Below are 25696 nucleotides of genomic sequence, written 5' to 3'. Positions count from 1 at the left end.
TGTGTCTCCAATCCTGGATTAAACCTGAATGCCGTACATCAATACCAACTGAGGAAATATCATTCTTGTTGGCAAGTTTCCTGGCATTTATCTGGAAATCCAGTTCATCACTTCCCTTCCTAAGACATTTCCAGTCTTAAATCCATCTGGATTCTCACCTCTTATTCGTAATTTAACATATGAGTTTGTTTACCTTCTAATATCCATTGGGTGTTGTGTAAGTATAATAGAAAGTAGAAAGAAAACCTCTCGAATGGTCTAATGATTTATTTCATGTTATGTTGCAGGTCACGAATTCGAAGGGAGCTGTTCATTGAGGAAGTACAGGCAGGGTCTCAAGGTCAGACAGGATCCGGTGGCTCTCCGTCTGTCAGAGGAAGTAGGACAGGTCACAGTTCAGAAGGGGAGAGCTGTGATGGAGGAGACTTGGATGTGGTGGCTGAAGAAAAGGAAAATGTCATGGGAGTGGAAAATTATAGCACTGGGCGTGTGAGCCCTCAGGGAGGGCAGGTAGAGTCACTTTGTGATGAGGATGCAGAGTCTTTTGTACAGGTTGACCTTAAAGATGACAAAAAGGAATTGTCCCAGTCAGAAAAAGATGCTATGGTATCTCCAAATGCTGAGAGTGAAGATGAGAGGACCCTGAAGCATCCGGGTCGAAACAAGAGATCTCAACAGGAAGCACATTTGTCAGGAGCATCCTTGGAAGAGTTCCAGAAAAGTCAGTCTTTAGTGCAGTCAGTTGTAGAAGAGGAAAACTCTACCTCATCGGCCTCCACATCAGCAACTGTAGGGGAGATTTCCCGAGATTTGAAAGAAGATACCTCTTTGGTGCAGCAGGCGAGCAGTGAGCAGAGCACCATCTGTGGAGGCTCCTCATCCTCTTCCGCTGTAGGCTTTCAGAAACGGCTGTTCAATTTTTCTGACACAGCATCACCTGCCCAAAAAACGAGCTTGAGAGAGAACAGCTTAAGGCGTAAGAAAGCAGCAAACTTGAACAATATTATCCATCGTTTGGAGAAGGCTGCAAGTCGGGAAGAACCCATTGAATGGGAATTTTGAGATTAAATTATTAATTATGCACAACTCCCGAGAGTTACATATTGAGAAACCTCGGACATTCTGTACTCATTTTATCCTGTTACGCACTTAATGCCCTGCAGGCCACGGGGCAAAAATGCCATAGGCCAAGGTGCATATAGAAAGGAGAGCATTAAGTTCTGTTCATCATAGCATTTTCAAAGCCAGAGTTGAAACATGCAGTTAAGCTTTTGTACCCTGAAGTGTTTTTGTGTCATGACTGATTTTCAAACTGTTTGGGATTAACTGTTACAGCTTTGCCTTCCCCCTCTGCCAAGTGGGCTTCAAGCAGCGGCAACCATCGGCTAATGAGGGGATCTCCTAGCCATTAAATGGCAGCAGAGCGATATTACACTATCAACTTCTTAAGCAGAAAAAAAAATTGGAGAGTTTTCAAATGACTAGAATTTTATAGCTGTTCAGTTGCCACTGAGAGATTGCACAGTCATCTGACTCTAAACACACTAGTTTGGTTTCTTAGATATTTTGAGATTTCTTGCTGTTTTAAACTTTGAAAGAGAAAAACACATTTAGCCCACTTATTTTTTAAAAAAAGGTTATGTAAAAAAAAGATTTGTCAAAAAGATGTGGTAGGTGAGTTAGTGTTTCCTTGTATGTGAATTTGGAATAATGATATGTAGTGCACATTGTTTCATAGCTTTAACTAACTCTGGTTTCTCTGCGGGCCAGGGTTTGTTTAATACACTCCATTTTAGGCCAAATCAGGACAAGATCTGTACCTAGATATTTTATAACCTGCTTTTTAACCTCTAAACCACAAAGCACGCTGATCAGACCTCATATTATTGTCTTCTTGTGTGCGAGAGTGTGTGTGAGGACAAGTTTGTATGTGTGTAAATTTTTAGGTCTGGCTGATTTCATACATACTGATGCACAGTTAGAGTGCATACTGCCACCCTTTCCTCAATAAGCTATGTCATCAATAGAGTTTGTATGAATTAGCTTGTCACAAGTTACATTTTTCTTGCCATATCTTTTATTAAAACTAACAGTAGAGTATTTCAGTATACCAGAATATTTTTGTGCTTATTTATAGGTGTGGTATTTTTTTTCTATCCATTGTTAGGAAGTGATGAAAAGGAGCAAGTCTTGTTCTAAAGGGTCAGACTGCCGGCAGTATTTGGGATATTTTACAAGTTTCACTGGATAAATATTGGCTCCTTGACATCTTACAAGTTTCAGATTATTGATTAGAATTTGTTCCACAGTGTAAATTGCATCATGATTTTTGTGTTGGTCTTTTAGGTCAGAATCCATTGAAGTATCTGTGTAGCACAATCATAACCTGTCATTTTAATTATAATATATGAACTCTGTTTTCTATAATAATTATGGTTGAGGAGTTATATACCTGATATTGCACCACAGCGTGTTGTGTGTAGTTTTTGTAGCAGATTATGACTGTTTATAGGGAAAGCTACATTATCTGCATGATATGTTAAATAATCATATATTTCTTACATAAAAATCGTACATTGCATATTGATTGAGCACTTAGCTGTTAAGTGTACTTATGGTTCTGATTCAACTCCAGCTAGTCATAGAGAAGGGCTCTAGGAGGCTGCAAGACAGTAAATTAGAATGAAATCCTCCAGCATTCATGCCCACCAGAGAGCATTCCTCAACATTAAGCTGTAAAAGATGAATTGTGAAAATTATCTGAAACCAGAACTCCCTGAGATACATACTGTTGCTACAGGCATGAGTGCAAAATCACCCAGTACAAATCTTCCACCCAGTGTTGGAGTATAGTATATAATTACTGGTAAACCACCAAGGGCTGTTCCCATGTTTCTTTTTCTTGATCTCCTCAGCTTTCCAAAGGTGAAAGAAACAAGGTATTTCCTGTGGTCTGCTGTGAGGTATGCTCTCCTTCCAAGTGGGTAACCATTTAACATTGTGCCATCTAGCAATGGGTGGCGTGTGAATCCTTGGAAGTTATGATTTATGAAGAGGCCATTTGACTCTACTAGTTGACATTTGATATTATCCTCCATGTGAATATGATTTAAGTAATTAGCTGAGCTTAAATTTACATTTACATAATAGTGACATGTCATGGTGGAATTTGATTTAATTCTACCGGATAATTGGGATTACTGACTGATTGCTGGATTACTAGTCATGTAGCTTCACCACTATTCTTAGCAAAGCCCTATAAAACTGACAACTATGGGCAATAGTCATATTCCCTTTTAATAAGATGTGAGTATTCTGTGCTATTTGTGCTTTCATCAGATAGTGGTGTAAGGAGAAAATTAGTAATGAAACAGAAGGTTTCCGAAGGATTGATGTTAGCTTTGGCAGTTTTCTCAACACTATTCTCTCAAACACAAGCATTAAATAGTAGTCCCTCCTACTCCTTACCATTCTACATAACCTGAGCTTTGCCCAATACCAGAAATTTGTGATCACCCATAGTTTCAGTCAACTGGATTACTATCAGACTTCATGCCTGAGACTGAACTGTTGGAAAGCAAGAGTTTGTGGGAACAGCATGGCAAGCTGAATGTTTCTCATTTTGGTAACTTTGATAAATGAAAACATTTTATAAAATACCATAACTATTTTTGAGACTATAATCTGTCCATCTGTTGTCTAAACCTTACCTCAAGCATGTGTACCTGTTCTCGAAACAGTTCACTTTGCAATGTGATCTTTATACTAGAGAACTCAGGAAATTAAACCTCAATTGGAACACATGAGAATTGATGTTGATATAACTTGAAGCTTCAAAGTTAATTTTATTTCTCAGAGCAAAATAACCTAATCCCAGGAATGTTTGCAGTGGTGGAAATTTCTTTAAGAGTCCATCCACACTGGAGGTTTGGGATTAGCTATAAAATTGTTCCATAGTCATTGTGACAAAGTTAATGCTAATTCTTGGAATGATCTTGAAAGATGGCATTTTTTTCAGAGATTGGTTGGGTAATGCGTCTGTACATTATGTTGACAGTGTTTGCTATCAGCCTATAAAGAGCAGTTTAAAAAGCTTTGTCAAATGCAGTGTATTTACCAGGTGGACACTGATTATTTTTCATTCTAAACTTCCGTTTTGTCCTGTATGTTAGTGTTATCTGTAGGCTTTGTTCCTTTGTTGACACTGTTTTAACTATTTCATAATGATGCAGAGTGTAGCACACTTTAGAAATCTTCTAATGTTCACAAATAAAAATAAAATCCCTAAGAACATTGATCATAATATCCTGTACATAAATCTGAGTTAATTACTACAAAGTACAGATTACTGCCTGAGGAAATGGGCAATCCCTAAAAACAGATCAATTCTTTGATGTGCAAAACTTAGCATATAAATAACTTAATAATCAGAGTTAATTCTGGTGATTTTAAAGTAACTTATCCTCAGTCAAATAGCCTTAGGTTTATCCTTTTTTTGTAAATAATTTTTGAGCTGGAATTCTGAGAATGATAGGAACATTTATTTTAGTTCTGTATTGGCAACACAAGTAATTTATTCCTTTGAAATTTAGGTCAGACTGGCTGGAAAACCAAGTACTTTTCATTTGATCACTGTAATAGTTCATTGATTGTATTCATCTTCCCTGAAATTTCAACCAGTCACCGTTCACTAAATTGATGCTTCAGTTGAAGTTGTTGACTGTACATTTTATATCATTTTATTAAGATAACTGTAAACTTAATTTCATTTCAAGACAACCACCTTTTTAATCATACTTTATAGCCCAGTTAGAGTAAAGGCAATTATAGCCTGTGATCTTACAGTGTGTATTTTGCAGGTTCTTTGTTTCATGTAAATAATTATGGGCCTTATAATTTTACAAGCTTGTAATATATTTTGGAGTTGTTGATTTTGCATACAAATGTTTCAGTTCTTCTGAGTGATAAAGGGCAAGATGAATTGGCAATATTGTATCATTTAGCATTAAGACAGAAGGAAGTAGAGATTGAGATACTGTCCCCGATAAAGAAATACATTCATTCCTAAATCTCTACAATTATTATGTGCATCATTCTTTTGCACGTACCCTTCCAAGATAATGGTTAGAACCAGTGATAGTACTACCATCTTCAATTGCTACCTTTTATATCTTGATTCTGTAGTTGAGCAATATTTCTTGTCTACAGAAACTCTGGAAGTCGATCCAAGTTTTACAATCTATAACAAGTACTCTTTGTATGCACCATTTCTATTTCCATTCAAAACATTGAAGGCTGTCACTAAATTTTTGAAGGTTTGTGTTGCAAAACTCTATGTGGTAGATACTAGTTTGAGATTGTCTGCATACATTCCATTTCTGACCCATAAGAACAATAAGAGGCTATCTTAAACTTTCCATGGGTAGGGTTGCACCTAAATCTTCTGAGGTTACCTTCTCCGTTACATAGCCACCTTAAAATTTGGTGATTAAAACATGTTCCTGTGAACCTCTGCTCAATTTATGCATCACAGATGCTAACATTAGATGCTAACATTTGGAGCCAGTATAAATAACTGGAAATAACAGAGTTGAACTCTTGTGTGCCTTGAGTAGGATATTATGGAAAGAATAAAAGTCTGACTCTGTCATAATTTTAGATACTGTGATTGCAGATACTGAATTGGCTCCCATAAACATATGCACAAGTGGAAAAAAGATAAAAGTAGAATACATTCCCTAAAGCACTTGCGGTATATTTTACAAAAAATATATTTTTAAAATCTATTGTGATAAGTCCTTATAAATGGAGGGTCATCAGCATATTTTCTCTCAAAAGCACTATTATAAAAAGCAATATTATCATTCCATAATTTTTAGCAGTAATTTTGTACAAATGTCTCCTTTGGACTTTTATCGGATGACACTTTAAAAGATGTTTGAAATCATTTTGCTGTTCAACAGTATAAATGCATTCAATTTTCCACATCTAATTACAGTTGATAAGCACTGCAGCTCAGAAATCTGTGATGAAATTCCATTTGTAAATAAATCTTTGATCATAATTTCTGGGAATTCGCCATCTTTTACTACCAAATCTTTTCTATGAAAAATTCTCAAACATTTCAGAATTTTTGTGTAAGGTAGTACATCTAAAATATCTGCAATCTGCCCCATTTATACTAAATCCTTCTAAAGTAAAGAATACAACAATTTCTTTTGTTAAATTTCAAAATTTCTAACAACATTCAGAGTCTTTCTCCATTTACTTCCTGAAGTTTGGGATAAATTTATTATTTAAATATATCATCTACTAGCCCACTTCTTCTACTGATCTGATCTATTTCGAACCTTTGAAAAGATTTGTTGAACTTTTGTCAGTAAATTTCACAATTATTATTTCTAATTCCTCCATTATGTAAATCATGTGTTTTAACTAATGCTAGAAGACATCATCAAGCAAAGTATTTTCTGTTGGTCATAAAGAGAACTCAAGTTTTGCATTCAGTGTAATGTGTTCATAAAGTAGCATCACTAATATATGTAATTAACATGCGATTCTAATTCACTAGCATCAATTAAGCACCTCCCTTGTATTTGTTTCATCGTTAAATGCATAAAACACAGATGCAGTGAAAAGTTCACTGGTTAAATCACATTTTTTCCCTAGATTTCCCAGCTGGATAGTGGCAAAACAAAATTACTTTAAATAAGGAAATGGAACAGATATTTTTGTGTTTTGTATGATCTTGTTTCAACTATGAACGTAGTATCAATGCTGAAGTTGATCTGAAGAATATTATTTTAAGATAATCACCCATTATTTTGGTGTTTTCTCTTTTGTTATTGGATGGTAAATCTTTGGGGTACAGTGGTTAGTGTTGATTCATTATCCTCTACAGGACAGGCAGGACTTTGCCCGTATTCTCATCTTCATAGGCAAGTCATGTTAGGTCCTGTTGGGCTGATTGAGAGAGCCAGTCTGCATTCTCCCTCTGATAGTACTTAACTGTTGAGTTTTACTCTTTTAGCCCCATTTTACCTTTTACTTATTCATACCCACATTCTGTTCTCTATTCTATTATTGCTCTATTCTAATCTGTAATAACCTAACTACCACCTTTAGCTATGCATTCTAAAAGTAAAACAATCATTTCCTCCTTTCCCTGAGCACTACTATTCTATTTATTTTGAAGAATTGTTTTATTCCCTCTGTTTCCTGTTGTATTCACTCCTCTTCGCATGAATGTATCAATAAAATTCACAGGATGTAAAGCATATTTTGGTTCATTTGTGTGCCATAGGTACACTTTCACAGCCATTCCCGTCAGTAAATGTATGCCATGGGGATTTAGGTTGGTTCCTTGATTTTGTTTTAAGCATGAATAATGGGTGTGAAAGCTAAGCTGAATTAAAAGGTTTTTTTAATCCTGCTGGAAATGTATAAGAAGTCAGTCATCATCTGAGAGAAGAAGCATTCCTGGTCCTTTTGAATTCCTCTGCTTTGGTCCATTATGCACTTCAGCTGCAGATTTTAGAAACCTTGTCTGCTCTAGTCTCTTTACTCCACGGGGTTCTGCATCATTTTATTGGCTCATAAGTTTTGTTTATGCACGTCATTATTTTCCTCATCAGGAGCTGATTTCTCTCTCAAAATCCATCTCTCCCCTGATTATTTTCTGCTTTTGCAACATCTGCCCTTTAGTCATAGCTCCAACTTTTATGATCAACATCCTTGTTTTCCTTCTGTAGGATCTGCTGCTGAGAGTTTTAATGCAGTGTTTTAAACTGGTGTTTTGTTGTTTGCTAATTTACGAAGGATTATTTCTGGTATTTATTTGGAATGCTTTTCTGATGTTGCTCAGCATTATATTTGAAGTTGTTTAGGTTCACATTTCTGTGGCCTGGGGTAGTTCAGTTACAGGTTAAACTATCCATGTTAGACAAGACTAAGTCAGATGGAAACTTAAGTGACTACACATGCTGGATTACGGGGCAATCCCTGTTTATTTGTCAATTCTCCAAATCTTTGTTTGTATCCATGTTATCTGTTGGCTGCCAGCTTCTGTCTCACCCCTCCCACTCACCTCTTTATACCAGCTGTATCCCTACCACACTCAGTTCTGATGAGGTGTCTCAACTGAAAATATCAACAAGTCCTCTGCCTCCACAGATGCTGCTTGACCTTCTGAGTTCTATAGAAGTTTTACTCAAATCGTATAAACCTGTTACCTTCTTTAAAAGACACTGGTCCATAAGGGTTTTTGTAACTATCTAAGAGTTTTGTTAGTACCACATGTGGATTATAATAAATGTTATGTACATAGTACTATACTTACTATACATACAATTAGTACTGTTGTACTGTACTGTACATATTCTGACCCTAAATGTAGAGTTCTATTCCTGTGGGCATTAAGTTTTTTGATTTATCTAATTTTCATTTTCTACTGACCTTCATGCTCAGCATCAACACAGTTTACCTTGCTGAAGCAGTCTTTGTAGTTTATGAGTGAATGAAATTAATGACAGCACTTTGATCATATATGAGACCAGTGGTGTTGGTTGCCAACAAAGTTACAAATAATAGCCAAGCCATTTAAGCAGGAAAAGTGAACTGAACTCCATTAAGTGTTGTCAGCCATTTCTGTTACGGCTGTTTGTTTTTTCAATTTTGCCAGTAAGAATCCCAGACTGATCAGAAAACATCTAGAAATTTAGGACATGCTTTTTTTATGTGTGTGTTTTTAACTAAGTTTCATCTCCTTCCTGTCCCAAAGGCAAAGCTTTTGTATGGTCAAGAAACAAGCTGGCTGCATTAAACTTACAATTTAAGGAGGGTATGCTTAATAACGGTTAAAATGCAGTGTATGTCCTGCTGGTGCCCGTATTGCTTACATTAAGACGAATTCCTTGTACAACTCTGAGTTTCCACTTTTTTAAAAGATTCATGTTCAAATTTCACCCAAAATTTACTGAGTTTACTGAATCTTACAAACAATTTACTGAATTTAAAACTGAGGTCATAGCAGGGGATTAAAAGCAAAACTGTAGATATTGCTCATTGGAACATAGAATATTGAAGAGTACAGCACAGGAACAGACCATTCGACCCACAGTGTTGTACCAAAGAAGTTAAAAACCAAATCAAAAACATCCAAACACTGATCCCTCCTACTCACATGTCCATATTCCACCCCCCCATCCTCCTTATATCCATGTGCCTATCCAAATGTCTCTTAAAAATCTGTAATGTATTTGCCTCTACCACTATACCAGGCATTCATGACTCTCTGAGTAAAAAATTTGCCCCTCATATCCTCCTTAAACCTACCCCCTCTCACCTTCAATGCATGCCCTCTGGAATTAGACATTTCAACCCTGGGAAACAGATACTCTCTGTCCACTTTATCTATGCCTATCATAATCTAGTAAACCTCTATCATATCTCCCCTCAGCCTGTGATGCTGCAGAGAAAACAGCCCAAGTTTATTCAGTCTCTCATGATAGCATATGACCTCTAAACCAGGCAGCGTCCTGGTGAACTACTTCTGCATTATCTCCAAAGCCTCAACATCCTTCATATGATTCATATGATGGAGCAGCCAGAACTGTACACAATACTCCTGATGTGGCCTAACCAAAGTTTAATAAAGTTGCTAATGTAACCTCCTGACTTTTGAACTCAATGCCTTATGAATAAAAGCAAGCATTCCTTAACCACCCTATCTCTTGACCTGTGTAGCCACTTTCCTGGAGCTATGACTTGAACCCCAAGATCTCTCTGCTCAGCAACATGAAGGGTCTTGCATCTTTCCTACCAAGGAGCGCACCTTACATTTATCTGGGTTAAACTCCATCTGCCATTTCTCAGCCCACATCTACAACTGATCTATATCGCGCTGTATTCTTTGCCAGTCCTCTACACTATCCTCAACTCCATCAATCTTGGTATCATTCACAAATTTACTAACCCACCCATCTACGTTTTCATGAAGGTCACTTGTTATAGATTACAAACAACAGAGGTCCCATCACAGACCCCTGCGGAACTCCACTAATTAGAGACCTCCATCTGGAATAACTCCCTTCAACCACTATCCTCTTTCTTCCATGTGCAAGCCAGTTCTGAACCCAAACAGCAATTCGCCGTGGATCCCGTAATCTCGATATTTTGGATTAGCCTCCCATGAGGGACTTTGTCAAATGCCTTACTGAAATCCATATAGACAACATCCACTGCCCTGCCCTCATCAATCTCTCTCGTCACCTTGTTAAAAACCTCAATCAAGTTGGTAAGGCATGACTTGCCCCACACAAAGCCATGCTGGCTCTCTTAATTAGGCCATGGGTTTCCAAATGCTCATATATCTCATCCCTAAAAAATTTCTCCAGCAGTTTCCTTACACCTGACGTGAAATTCACAGCTCTGTAGTTCCTGGGATCTTGCCTTGTTCCCTTCTTAAGTAGAAGTACAAGATTAGCCACTCACCAGTCCTACAGTACCTCACTTGTGGCTGGAGAAGACACAAAAATACTGGTGGAGGCCCAGCAAGCTCATTTCTTGCCTTCTTCAATAACCTGAGGTAAATCCCATTGGGTCCTGGGGATCTATTCACCCTAATAGTCCTTAAGAGGCCCAACACTTCCTCCTCCTTGACCTCTAAATGCCCTAACTCAGCACTGATCTCCTGGTCCTCCATATCCTTTTCGTTGGTAAATACTGAAGCAAAGTACTCATTAAGTACCTTACTCATATTCCCTGCTTCCGAGCAAATATTACCCTCTTTATCCTTGAGTGGTCCCATCCTCTTCCTAATTATCCTCTTACTCTTGATGTATGTATAGAATGCCTTAGGATTCACCTTAATCCTACTTGCAAAGGACTTTTCATTGCCCTTCCTGGCTTTCCTAATTCTTTAGTTCTTTAATTCCCTTCTTTAGTTCTCTTCTGGCTTCTGTTTACTCATGTGCTTCATTTGATCCTGACTTCTAAAGCTTTACAGACTCCTAACATTTTTTTCTTGACTAAATTCATCAACTCTCTGGACGTCCAAGGTTCTCTTATCTTTCCATCCCTGTCCTTCCTTCTAACAGGAACATATCTTTCCTGTACTTTGTGTAATTGATCTTTAAACACCGTCCATGTGACTAATGTGGACTTGCCAGAGAAAAGGTATGCCCAATTCATGCTTCTTAGTTCCTGCCTAATGCCCTTGTGATTTGCCCTACTGCAAGATAAAATTTTCCTGCAAGGACCATACTTATTCTTATCCTGGAAGTTAAGGAGAGTGGTCACTGTTCCCTCACTGCTCACCCACTGAAACATCAGTTATCTGGCCAGGCTCATTACCCAACACCAGGTCAAGTATGACTCCTCATCTTGTTGGACCATCCACATACTGAATCAAAAAGCCTTCCTGGATACACTTAACAAATTCAGCCCCATTAAAACCCCTTGCACTAAGAAGGTCCCAGTTTATATCGGAAGTTGAAAGTCCCCATGACAAAAACCCTATTGTTCTGACACATTTCCTTAATCTGATTCATATCTGTTGCTCAAATGTCCAGGTGGCTTTTAGGGAGTCCGTAGTACAATCCCATCAGTGTGATTGCACCCTCTGTATTCCTGAGTTCCACCCAACTGGACTCAGTGTCTGACCCCTCCATTATGTCTTGAGTGCGGCTGTGATGTTGTCTCTGATTAGTAGTGCAACTCCATCCCCTCTTTTACCTCCTCCTCAATCATTTCTAAAGCTTCGAAACCTGGTACATTAATCGCCCATTCTTGCTCCTCTCTCAACCAAGTTTCAGTAATGGCAACAGCATCATAATTCCATGTACTGATCCATGCTCCATCTTCATCACTCTTACCCATAAGCAAGAGGAGAAAGACAAAAGCAAGTCATCAGTAAGATGAAAGACGTAATGTATAATGCTCACGTAAAAATGGATTTTCACAGATTAGCATCACACAATCCAGAAGTCACACTTAAGAGTACATTTGACTTGGTAACTTAAACAGTGAATCTCATGAATTTCTGTCTCACCAGCTGCTGAGAGATGCAATTAAGAAAATCATGTTTAGGAAGATATGCTAACTAGTGGCAGTTCATCTGACAACTACCAAAATTCCTTTTTGCTGAGAAATCATCAGTGATTGTGATTCAGAGCTGCAGGGTCTAGAATGTAGAAATCAGAACATAGTACGTTGATATTCATTAAAGTTGGGATACTATACAAGTATTCGTGAGTTGTTCTTGCAACATGGAAGTTGTGGCTTGGCTTAGTCTCAGATTTGGAGAAGAAATAAGAAGTGATAACAGTGTGAAAGTGTCTAGGATTTAATTTGCAGGTGGAGATTATGTTTGTTTATTTGTGTTAAGACATTCATCATGTCTCTCCTCACTCTGAGCACTGCTTAAATGCTCTGAAAAATGTCCCTTGTATCTTACTTTCAGATAGAGCAATTGCAGAGTCTGGATAGATTGAAAGCATTAATCTATTGTCCTCATGAAAGGTGAAAATTGTCACCATCAAAGGAGACCAGGCTGAAATATGTTAATATTGCATCTAGAAGGAAGGTTGTAATGGACATCCAGAACCCTGAATATTGATATATAAGGGTGATATTCTGAGAGAAAATGATAGTCTTCTCCCTCATATTTTCCTTTCTTACAATGTGCCTAGTGATGACACTGCAGTTATGATAGCAATGGAAAGTTATGCCTTTTGCTTAGTGTCAGAGGTGGACTGTACAGTCTTGTGGCTGGTTGTATTTGCTACAGTGCAGTGAGAGATTATCTCCTCAGTTGCAGTGAAATAGAACATGATCCCATTGTTAAATAGTCCAGCCAATGAGCCATGAAAACAAACAAAGCAACGTCACCTATTTATACAACTCAGAATAATAAGATTTAACTAGTCGTTTCTTTCCTCAGATGCTGACTAACTTGCTGAGTGCTTTTGGCTTCTTTGGATTTCCAACATGTGCAGCTTTCAGTTTTGGAGTTACAGCAATAGATTATCTTTGACTATGGCAAATAAGTTTCACTTCTGCCTTTTGAGCTTGAGCACTTATACAACATTAATTTCTATAGCACATATCTGAATCATGGTTCTCTAAGTTGAGGTGAGACAGTAGTTTTAACCTTTGCTCCAGCCTCCTAGAGCCCCCTTTAAATCAAGTTGTTCAATAGTAAGTAGAAAGAGAAAACCGCTCATTAAACCTTTTTCCATTTTGTTGGGGAGAGTGGTGGAAATCCATGGAATTATACATTACCATCTGTGCAATAATTATTAACCACCTGTGGACCGTTTCTGTACTGCCCCATGTACTACAGCAGCACGCTTGTGTGACATACCTACCTTAACAATTTTAATAAGCTTATTGTCTTTACCCACTCCCCAAATGTTTTGTGATGTCTTACAGTTTAAAAGTATTCCGTTTATTAATGCCATCACATACTGAATATTTTAGATGATTTTTAGAATTTGCTATTCACAGTCACAGAAAGAGTTCACGATGATAAACCCAGATGACCAAAACAAAGTGTCATTCTTGTGCACATGACTTTATGCTAACCATTTTTCACTGTGATCCACGTTTCATAGTTGTTTTTCTTGGTATTAGGAATTGGTCAAAACTTTTCTATATGGCTGGCAGAAATGGAATCTGCTCCCTCTGTGGCAGAATCAGGTTTCTCTCTGTCTCTGGTGATTAGTCATACTGCATACTTTGTTCTCAGCACTGTAAACAGTCCTTATATAATATGGAGAAGCAATATCACTGTATGAAACTCACATGATGTATTATTCACTAGCACCCTAGGTGTGATAATTGAAGTAAATATCTTTTATACAAACACAGTATTGGCCTTCATTGTCTTTATTTGTGTGTAATCATTCAAAACCAATAATTTAATTTGTTATACAAAGAGAGAAAATGATCCGATGTTTTAGCTTTATAATATGTCTGTTTAAAAATGTTCTTTATATTAAAGTGCATTCTTCTGTTCCTTTCTGAGGGAATATCTGTCTGAAAAATGTTACCTTTGTGTGGTGATGTCCAGGTGCTAATAGCCCGGTACCAGTGTATAAACTCAGACCCATCTTATTGTGCAGTTTGAAAAGCCACTGTATTCCTACTTACATCAGGCAGATGCTCAGTTATTCTCTTCCACAGAAGGCCTGTGTGATTTGTATTAGCCTGTTGGACATCCTCTCCTCAACAGCCAACCTGATGGGCTTTCCTTCTCTTCCTGTCTTAATTCAGGTAGGCCACTTCAATCTGCTTACACCTTGAATGTGAATGACTGAGGGCTAGTGATATCCAGCCTCTGTTGCATGATTCAATTGGAATCTTTTCATAGGAACATAGGACGTTCATTTGTGTTGTCCTCAACCTCTGAAAACCTTGTTCCTATCTTTCATCCCACATCTATTTTTTCTCAGTTTAAGGGAAAACAAGGCTGAATCTTGCTGTGAGTTGAATGGATGAATCCCATTTTGAAGGTCAAAGCAAGATTTGCTAAAGGGTGTAGTCGAAATGCTGAATCTTATGGTACATAATACAAAGTTATATCCTTTTGTGGGCTGAACATCTTCAGCACATTGACACATAATCAATGTGTATCATTTGACTATTTCTCTGCTCTTACCTGAACTACTAGATTTCTGAGTTTGAAAATGTTCTTTTTCACCATACTCTCCCAAAAGGTCAATGATTGATGTAAGGTCTTTTATAGCATCATCCCTTAGTGGAAATCCTAGGAGCTGAAGACATCTGGAAGACTTGGTTTTAGTAGGCTTCTGAGAGACTCTCTACTTTCAGTATGTCCTTAGTTGTTAGTGAGATTGATGCCAGGGTAGCTCTCTGAGTGACTTGGAGGATACACAATTTAGGATACGTTCCCGAGAGACACAAATGGGCCAAATAAGTTATTATGGCAATCATGCTTGCTGGTTATATCTGGGTTTTTTAATGTAGATTTAGTTCGTGTTAACATATTAACTATCCCTAGCTTCCAGTGGATTATTTATGTCTGTTGCATGTCTCACATAAATGCAGTTATGTGTTGCAGTTCTTAGATGTGCCTGAGCACGCTCTTAGCATGCCTTTCTCCACACCCTAGTGAACCCTGGCTTGACTCTGTAATGGTGCAGTGAGAAAGCAGCCAGCCTGTGCAGTTAGAAATCACGGTGTCTCATGGATTCCCAGGTTTGACATCTGCTCAGAATTTAAATGATTTAGCATTTTGGTACTGATTGGTGCCAGGATGGGACTTGTCTCCACAAGGTCAGTGAGAACAAGAAATCTGACATTAGAATTAGGAGTAGGAGTAGGCTGGCTGCTGTTTGAACCTGTTGTGCCATTCAACAAGATCATAGCTGATCATACACCTCTTGCTCCATTTCTTGCACTTTCCTCATATTTCCTTGCTCTCTTAATATACAGAAATCTTTGGAATTACATTCTAAATAAATTCAATGACTTGAGTCCCCAAGCCCTGTTGAGTAGAGAATTCCAAAGTGTGTCAACGTTGCTGCTCGTTTTCATCCTATATGGCTTATATTCTGAAACTGTACTCATTGCCCTACACTCCTGGGCCAGGGTAAACATTTCTGCTATCTCCTTAAGTACAAACACTGTAGATCCATTCTGTCCTCATATTTGGCCAGCCATTGGTACAGCAGCTCTTGAGGTGATGGACATTGAAGGTGCAGCCTACTTTAGGTTCAGTCCCCTCTCTCTCTGGAGTTTGCATGTTCTCCCTGTAACCAAGTTGGTGCTCCAGTTTCCTCCCACATCCCAAATACGTGCATGTTGATAGGTTAATTGACCATTGTAAATCAACCCTGTGACAGGGAAATTGGGAAGCTGATGAGAATAAGAGTAAGAGAGAGAGAATATGTTACAGAGGAACAATGGAGTGAAAGGGTTGATGGAATTAATGAGAACTGGATAAACTTGATGGGATAGATGAATTTCCTGAATGGGTTCAATGACATATATGAAAGCTTGACTTTATTCTGCCCCTTAGTCAAGACTAAAACAACCACCAGAAATAACCTCTACTTACTTATTATTGCTTTTTAAATATTATCATTTCATTAATATTCTGACAATATTACGCTGACGCTGCAAACTTTTCATGTTCAGGGAAGGTGATATGATAGCTAAGGTGTGCAACAAATGCTGACAACTCCCAGATCCTGAAAATGAATGTTGTTTCACCCTTGCACCTTCCTGTGCTCAAAACTGTTGTCTACACATGGTATCATTGTTGGACAGCATGGAGATCAGCAACGTCATAGACTCCCTGAGTAGCCAACATCATGGAGCTTCTAACAGGGGTATATTGATCTCATTCAGAGGAGTGTAACTGTTAAGTACCTCACTGTATTAGGAATTGAGCTTCCCTTTAACTCCATAAAGGTTGGTGAATGTTGCAGTGCTCAGTTTTGACATGTGCTTGCCCAAGATGAGATTAATATTTGATTTGTTCAATATCTTGATTTGCCTCAGAGCAGAGATAGCACACCTTTTGAAGAGTATAATTGTCAAAATGTAACAGCTAACTAAAATTGGAGTAATACTGTGATATGGTGAGAGGAACAAAGGATTGTATGCTAGAATCAGAATCAGGTTCAATATTGCTGGCTATATGTGGTGAAATGTCCTTGGCAGCAGTACATTGCAATACATAATAATAAAAAAAGCTATAAATTACAATAAGTATATATTTTAAAAAGTTAAATAATTAGTGCAAAAAGAGAGGAAAAAATAATGAGATAACGTCCATTCGGAAATCTGATGGTGGCCAGGAAGAAGCTGCTCCTGAAACATTGCGTGAATGTCTTCAGGCTCCTATACTACCTCCTTGATTGTAGCAAAGAGGGCGTGCCCGGGGTGATGGGGGTATTTAGTGATCAATGCCACGGTGCTGAGGAGGCTAGTGTCTATGATGGAGCTGGCTGGGTTTACAACTTAGCAGCTTTTTTGATCCTGTGCAATGGCCCCTCCATACCAGACAGGGATGCAACCAGTTAGAATACATAATGAACACCCAACATAACTGATAAATCACCCAATTTTCTGCTCTATTTGCTAATGAATGCAGCTTTGTGATGCTAATTTTTTTTTGTGCTGGAAATCGGTGATTTGTGCCACAGAAAGAAATTGTAGCCTTTAAATGGCACAAGTAGCAGTGCTATAATGAGATAGGTTGCATTTATTAGTGGTGAGAACACACTAGTAATTTAGAAGACACGAGGACAAGGGAACAGTGATAAACTGGATTTTGGTGCCAAGAACTGTTGACTTTAATTAATACTTGAGATCTGAAACTGTGCTGGAACCATACATCACTGAGGGACTGGAGAAAGCCTCTTGTGTACACTGCATTCGCAAAAAACTTATTTGCGGAGAAGCCAGAGACTGAATGGAGAGCTGATCAGCTGAGAATTACTGTCATAATCTGATCTGTGTCATGGTAGGAATTTAAATTTAAATCCTGACTCACATCTTATTTTCTTTATACTTTTTTAAAATTTAACCAATAATTTCATAGACGTTCCATGTAAGTTTTAAAGTCACTGCTCTTCTGCACAGGTTGTAGCTGTTTACATATGTACCAAATGGAGCAGTTGTTGGTTTTTCCTGTTCTGTTGGGGAAGTGGGCCAAGGAATAGCAGATGGAGTTTAACTCAGACAGGTGAGAGCAGTAAGCTTAACCAATGGCAGGACTTTCACAGTAAATTGCAGGGCCTGGAAAGTGTTGTGGAACTGAAAGACATAGTACATAATACGTAGACAGGTAGGAAATAGAGACACTGGCAGAAGGGTGGTGAAGAAAGCATTTGGCACACTGGCCTTCAGTTCGCGTACTGAATGCAGAAGTTGGGACATTATGTTACAGCTGTGCAAGCTATTGGTGACACCACATTTGGAGTATTGTGTGCAGTTCTGATCGCCCATCTATAGGAAGGATGTCATTAAGCTGGGAAGATTCACAAAGATGTGACTGAAGGACTTGAGTTGTGGGAGGCACAGTGTCATTGTGATTAGTTGGGGTTCAATTGCTACCGCCGTTTGTACGTTCTCCCTCTGACCATGTGGGTTTCTTCCGGGTGCTCTGGGTTCCTCCTACGTTCCAATGATGTATGGGTTAGTAGGTTAATTGGTCGCATAGTGTAATTGGGCAGGCCAGAAGGCAGAAGTACCTCTAAATAAAATAAATATTATAAAGAGAGACTTTTTTTTATTCTTGGAGCATAGTTGGCTGAGAGGTGACTTTATAAAGGCGTATAAAATCATTAGGGGTAGAGGTGAATGGCCACAGTTTATTTTTTGCCCCAGGCTAGGGGAGTCTGAAACTAGAGGGAATAGGTTTAAATCAGAGGGGAAAGATTTAAAAGGACTTAAGCAGCAAGGTTTTCGTATACAGGCTGAGGGGTATCTGAAACAAGCTACCAGAGGAAGCTACAGAGGTGGATACAATTTGATGTTTAAAAGATGTTTGAACAGGTACATGGATAGGAAAGGTTTAGAGCAGGGGTTCCCAATCTTTTTTATGTCATGGAGCAATACCATTAAACAGGGCCCAGGTTGGGACCCCCTGCTTTAGAAGAATATGGGCTCAGATAGATAACTTGATTGACATGGCAAGTTGAACTGGAAGGCCTTTTTTCTGTGCTGTATAATTCTGTGACTTCCATGCTATCACATGTAGCATAAAACATATAGAATCAGGCCCTTTTGGCCCATCTAGTCTGTTCCGAACTATTAAATTGCTGAGTCCAATTGACCTGCACCCAGGCATAGCCCTCCTTACCCTTTCCTTCCATGTACCTAGCTAAACTTCTCTGAAACTTTGAAACCAAGCTTGCTTGCACCACATGTGCTGGCAGCTCATAACAAACTCTCAAGGCCCTCTGAGTGAAGAAGTTTCCCCTCATATTCCCCTTAAATATTTCACCTTTCACCCTTAACCCACGACCTCTACTTGTAATCCCACCCTAGTTGTTTGCTTCTAAGATTAACTATTGACTCGTAATTTACTATGTAAAGGACCATGCCATCTTAACTGTCAGCTATTCTTCACCACTTTTTGAACCAATTCAAGGTAGTGCAAACTATTCCCATGATCACAAGGTCTTAACAAGTCCTTACAAGTTTATGCTTATAACTTTGGGCTAGAAGTTGCTGAATACATAATACATATTTATTTGTGTAGGGGCTATCCTCGAGTAAACTTTATGTTTTGTTCTGTGACTTGTTTATTCTAGTGTGTGCATTAATGAATTGTAATCTTACTGTTTTGATCTTTTCCTCTGTTCCCTTCTGCAGTAAATCAAGAGCAAGAAATGGTGTTGATTAATGCTTCTGCCGGTACATCTCCAGTCTGCTGACATGATTCACATCTGCCTTCCATCAATTTTTGTCTGCAGTTACACTTCTATATTTCTTCTTCAGCTAGTTTGTCGTGTTGAAAGCACCATCCATTATTATAAAATGGTTTTTGGTTGTGAAACTAAACTGGATCCTATTTGAAAATGTAATATCCTTGCCTTGCAGAATTCTAAATTCATCTCCAGAAATTAAGCATTAAAGCAAAAACAATAACAGGGAAGTATGGTTTAAAAAGAATTAATATATCCGAGGTTTGCCATGTACTGGATTTAGAAAGGAAAAGTATTGCAGAAGGAACCACTGTGAGTGTTTTGTTACCCAGTCTGTACATTATGTTAAAGGGGCTTGAATTAGTCAATGTTTTCTGAATAAAATCTTCATTGCCGGTATGGGTTCAAAGCATCATCAAATTGTATCTCTTTTTATTGATTAGGATAAGAATGATGTTTAGTTTATATTAGGGAATCTGTTAAATATTAATTTAATGTTTCACGTTCTTTTCCAAGTTAAAGTTCATGATGGTTATAGTTTTGGGCACATTTTCTACTTTCAAAGCTTACAATAGTTTAATCATATTTTCCACATCCTTTCTTTGAGTCAAAGGGAAAAAAATGAGATTTGCATAATCTTTTTGGTTTAATCTACCCAATAATACAGTGGGTTCAATGAAGTAGCTACAAATTACAAAGATTCATTGTATGTGAGTGTATACCTCAGCAATACTTGGTAAATTGGTTCATTATGGTCACGTACTGAGGTACACTGAAAAAGCTTGTTTTGCATGTCATGCATACAAATTATTTTATCACATCAGTACATTGAGGTAGTAGAAGGGAAAACAATGACCAAATGCAGAATACTATTACAGATACAGAGGCAGTGCAGTGCGGTGCAGGCAGAGAATAAGGTACAACACCATGACAAGGTAGACAGTGAAGTGGATAGTATTCTACTAGTGGACCATTCAGTTGTCTTATGTCAGAAGGATAGAAGCTGGTCCTGAATTTGGTGGTATGTGCTTTCAGGCTTTTGTAACTCTCTCTGATGGGAAGGGCGATATGAAGGAATGTCCAGGTTGTGTGAGGAATTTGATAATATTGGCTGCATTACTGAGGCAGTGAGAAGTGTAGCCAGAGTTCATGGAGGTTGGCTTCTGTGATGTGCTATGTCCATGACTCTTTGCAGTTTCTTGTAGTCTTGGGCAGTGCAGATTCCATACCAAGTTTTAATGTTTCTGAATAGGATGCTTTCTATGGTATCACAATGGTGAGGGTCAAAGGGGATAGAAAATTTCTTGAGCATCCTGAGGAAGACAGGCACTGGTGAGTTTTCTTGACTATATGGGTTGAACCACGACAGTCTATTGGTAATATTTACTCCTAGGAACTTGAAGCGCCAACATGCTCAATCTCAGTACCATTGATGTAGACAAGAGTGTATGCAGCACCCACTTCCTGAAGTCAAATCTTTGTTTTGCTGACATTGAGGAAAGGTTATCATATCACTAAGCTCTCTATCTCCTTCCAGTACTCCAACTAATCGTTATTTAAGATTTCACCCACTGCAGTGAAAAATTGTAGATGGAGATAGGGCAGACTCTGGACACTCAGTGCCAGAGTGCTTGGTGAGTAGAGTTGAGAATGCAGTTTCATGGGGCACCAGTGTTAAGGGTAATTGTCTCCATAGGTTTATCCCATTGAAGCAGGGAGAGGATGGTCGAGTGAAGAAGCCATTGTTGACAAGAGATGTGAGACATCTGGTCAAGAGGAGAAAGAAGCTTACTTAAGGTTTAGGAAACAAGGATCAGGCAGCTCTCAAGAGAGTGAGGTAGCCAGGAAGGGAATTATGAATGGACTTAGGAAAGCTAGAAGGGGACGTGAGAAGGGCTTGGAGGGTAGGATTAAGGAAAATACATTGGTATTTGGAGATGAAAAAATTAAGTATAAAGCCATTTAATCAATACATTTAACATTAAAACAGAGAACTTATGTTTTGAAATGCTAAGTATGGTGGCTTACAAAACCAAGTTTTTCACTGTATTTTGGTATCTGTGACAATAAATCAATCCAAGTTAGCCTAACATTGCCTGGGAAATTATGCTTTAGGTTACTCGTCTCCATAAATCAAGCAGAGGTGCCATGTTTGGTAGATCTAACCAGTGCAAATAGAGGTAAAGAAATAGTGAGCCTGGAGGAATAAATCCTGGAATTAACTGGGCTGTACTTTAGATATTGCAACACTTTACAAAACAGCCCTTGAAAAAAAAACACATTAGTGAAGAAGTTGAGTCTAGACTGGTGTGCCAGAATAGACTTGAAAGAAGAGTTTGGACCCTTGAAAGTTGTGCTCACACTGTTGAATTGGCAAATAAATTATGAAATCAGTCTCCTGTCAGATTAAGTAATTGCTTGCACTGTAACCAACATAAACTTTGTTCTTAATTTTTCATTGTTGCCTTCTCTCCTTGCTCAGATAAAAAAGGATACAATTTCTGTTAATAGTAGAGGCAGTATGCTTAAAATTTCTGTGATGAAGAGTGTACTAGAAGTGTGTATGGTCAGTCTAAACATCAAAGTCTGAGAGGTGAAAGACAATTTTTCTTATTCCACCTTCTGCCCTGTTCATGTGTTGTATTCAAAAAAGTTCTACTTCCAAGATGTTTAAGTTACATGTTTCTTCAACTTGTTTCAGTGACCATTCAACTTAATAGTACTATTACTGTCCAACCTGGAAGAAAATTCTTTTTTGTTAAGTCCTGATTTTTGACATTTTAAGTATGACCTCAAGCCTCCCATCTCCCAACAATTCATAATTCGTTTAGCAGCTCACTTACCACTTTTTCTATCCTTTCTCTAGCCTTCTCATTTTTCTTTATTTGTTCAGATCCAATAAAACTGCATGTCTGAAGGACATAAGCTTTTACAGTGGTTTATAATCAGTGCCGGTTTTCTTAAAGGTTTATTTAAGTATAGGAGATGAATGATAGTGATATTTGTCTCCAGGTAGTTGTATAGGTGTCTGGATGAGAATCAAAAACACTGGAAATCTGAAATAAAAGAAGAATCAATGCTGGAACTATTCAGTATGCTGGGCAGCATATATGGAAAGATGGAGTTAACATTTTGTTGAAGACCCTTCACTGGAATTGAATTTGCATTTCTGAGTCAAGAGCTCTCTCTACAGATGCTGCCAATCTGCTGAATGTTTCCAAAATTTTCTGCTTCTGTCTCTGGACGCTAGTCCAGAAATCTAAATGTTTCTGCAAACTACTTCTCTCCCATCACTTATTTACAATTTACAATTAACTACAATTAAACATGTTCACTCCTGATTGTTCATGGAACATTAAAGTCTTTCTGAAGGGTTAAAAATAGAATGTTCTCAATTTGGGGAAGGCCATATTTACTGAAGTGACTTGAAAAAGTGGTTTGGAAACTGCTATTTGAAGGTAAACAATGAGAGGAAGGGAGGGATTCAGAGAGCTCCTGGTGTTCAGAGCGAGTACATTCATGTAGAATAATGATGGTAATTCTGGAAAGGCGCTTCAGATGAGGCAAAATGGGAGCTAATACCAGCAATCAATACTGTAGAAATCCAGGAGTATGTAGAAAGTACAGGGGGTGAAAGTAAAGCAGAAGCTAAAGAATACGATAAAGGATTGTAAAATGAAACTTAAGGATATTTCATTAATAGAGCAATAATGAGATAACTGAATTGCATCAGGCCTAATGTTTAAAATTCAGCAGACAAACACTATAAGATGCAAAATGTCCATTGCAGATTACATAAGTGAAATGTTACAGGACGGTGTTGTTTGCCACTTGCATTATGGACAATTTCAATGTAGGTTCAGTTAAGTTCCTTTTCCTCATGTGCTGAGGTATCTCTGTAGAAAACCTACAGCACAATACAGGCCCTTCGGCCCACAAAGTTGTGCTGAACATGTCCCTACCTTAGAAATTACTAGACTTACCCATAGCCCTCTATATTTCTAAGCTCCATGTACCTATCCAAAAGTCTCTTAAAAGACCCTATCATATCGGCTTCCACCACCGTCGCCGGCAGCTCATTCCAAGCACTCACCACTCTCTGAGTAAAAAACTTACCCCTGACATCTCCTCTGTACCTACTCCCCAGCACCTTAAACCTGTGTCCTCTTGTGGCAACCATTTCAGCCCTGGGAAAAAGCCTCTGACTATCCACACGATCAATGTCTCTCATCGGCTTATACACCTCTATCAGGTCACCTCTCATCCTCCTGTACTTGTGCGCTGCTCCAAAACATCTTTTTGAAGCTCTCTTTATTTGAAGTAAAGAGGTGGTACACAGCTTTTCATGCATTGATGTACATGTCTGCAGAAGAGACAACTAATGTCTGGAGTTACTACAATCCATGGGTTGAGCAGGATCCTGGCCTTATGTACTACCCAACTGGCAACGACTCAAGACAAGTGTGGATTTACTATCGTCGTAACAATCTGCTTTTACTGCTATCCTTATCAAATCCAGTGAGCTTATAGTTAGGTTGCATTCATCTGCTTAAAAAGCTCCCCACTAACCATGACAGCTGTTTGGGTATTGAACTACACCAGTCCTGTGAAAGTCCAATACTAGTCCACAATCCTGGCATTGTCAGTCCTTCAGGAAAACCACCAGAAATTGTGCAGTCAGCATCCTCGGAGACCATGAGGTCTTCATGTACTGATGTCTACACTGCATACCATTTGTTGCCTTTGTTGGATAAACATGTAAAGCAGTAGGTGAGCAGACAATAGGATATAATGTGGCCCGGGGACTGATGGATAATTTCTGTGCTTGTTCACCTGCTGCTGCTGCTGCTTAGGAGCATCAGTGCTAAAACCTGCCCAGTGGGACAGTGCTCCATTAATCTGCTGATGTGATTACGTGGTGCTGTTACTTTGCAAAAGCTGCCCTGGTTTTTAGCTTTGGAGCCTAGCCTGAATTTACTGTGCCTTCAAGAACTGAGTGACTGGATGGAGCATTTCAGGAAGGCACACAGGGAGCCATTGCGATCTGCAGCCCAGCCTGTGTAAGGATGGTGGCAGTTCCTTTGGGTATTAGTGGTTTCATGGAGCAACCAATCCTGCTGTGATATTTCTCATAAATTCTCCAGTTGTGGTGGGATTGGTTGCATTGGACCAGTAATCCAGCTTTTTGGACACTTGACTGCAATTGCACCAAGCCTCAGAACGCAGGAGAGTAAGAGGAGATATAGAAGTATACAGAAGTATGAGGGCTATACAGTAGATAGGGTAAATACATGCAGGTGTTTTTTTTTCCCCTGAGGTCATGTGAAATTTGAACTAGTGATCATAGGTTAAGGGTGAAAGTTGAAATATCTAAGGGCAACCTGAGGGGGAACTTCTTTACTCAGAGGGTGATGCAAACGTGGAATAAGCTTGCAAGTGGAAGTGGTGGATGCAGATTTAATTGCAACATTTAAAAGAAGCTTGGATAGGTACATGGATAAGAGCGATACGGAGAGCTCTGGTCTGGTTGTGGGTAGATGGGACTAGTTGGCACAGACTGGATGAGGTGAAGGGCCTGTTTCTGTGCTGTAGAACTCTATAACTCGGTGTAAGTGGACCAGCATCTTGCCCTTGTCCACATCTTTTGTCACCTTATCTTCTCCGTAATGATTGGCCTCAATTTTTCATGTTTGCTTTTTTCCATCTGAGGAATAATTGAGCTCAAGATTACATCCAGACTTATCAGCCCTTAGCTTTCGACATCCCCACTTTTCTCCTTGTTCATTAGTGCACTATATTTCTCATTCTCCAGTCCTTCTTATACAGTGCCTGCTGAGTATTACCAACATTGTTTTGTCTTTTGCTATCCCTTGTCCATCTCTGTCTATGGGGTATAAATAACCCCAGTTGCCCATCTTCTTTATTTACTTGGACCTGATATATACTTTCTTTGTTTAGCTGTACAAAATTTTAGTCTGCTTTTGAACCTGCATCATACTACCTGTTACACAATTCCTGAGAAACTTCCCTCTTCCAGGTGTGCCTGTACGCCTGTCCCAATCTCTGATTTTTCCCTGTGTTTATTTCCCTGACAGTTGTGACTCTTGCTTTGTTATTTAAGTGTTTTGTTTTCCTCCACTTTTGTCTCCCCTTCCACTGATGTTTTTACTTTGTGGTTTCCTTTCTTTTTTCTCTCAGATGCTGACTGACCTGCAGCTTTATTTTTGAGGATGTTTTTATGTGTTTCATTTTCCGACATGACCTCTGCTAACAATTTGTGTTGCTGCTGTTTT

At 38.6% G+C, this 25696-nt stretch overlaps 1 protein-coding gene across 6 annotated transcripts in view; it reads left to right on the top strand.

Moving 5' to 3' along the window:
• Positions 1 to 25696, top strand: part of LOC134336925 (protein CASP-like) — a 621546-nt gene that overhangs the window by 534516 nt on the left and 61334 nt on the right. For 4 of the 6 annotated variants that reach the window (XM_063031579.1, XM_063031574.1, XM_063031575.1 and 1 more), the window contains one exon: positions 288 to 25695. The exons of the other annotated variants lie outside the window; for them this stretch is intronic. In XM_063031579.1, the coding sequence (XP_062887649.1) occupies positions 288 to 1062 (775 nt within the window). In that variant the 3' untranslated portion in view covers positions 1063 to 25695. Of the gene's footprint in view, positions 1 to 287; position 25696 lie in introns of those variants that run through there. 6 annotated transcript variants of the gene reach the window in all.

This window comes from Mobula hypostoma, chromosome 23 (assembly GCF_963921235.1).
Source record: "Mobula hypostoma chromosome 23, sMobHyp1.1, whole genome shotgun sequence".
NCBI lineage: Eukaryota > Metazoa > Chordata > Chondrichthyes > Myliobatiformes > Myliobatidae > Mobula > Mobula hypostoma.
Note: the sequence above shows the minus strand (reverse complement) of the source record. Positions and strands in the feature narration are given on the sequence as shown.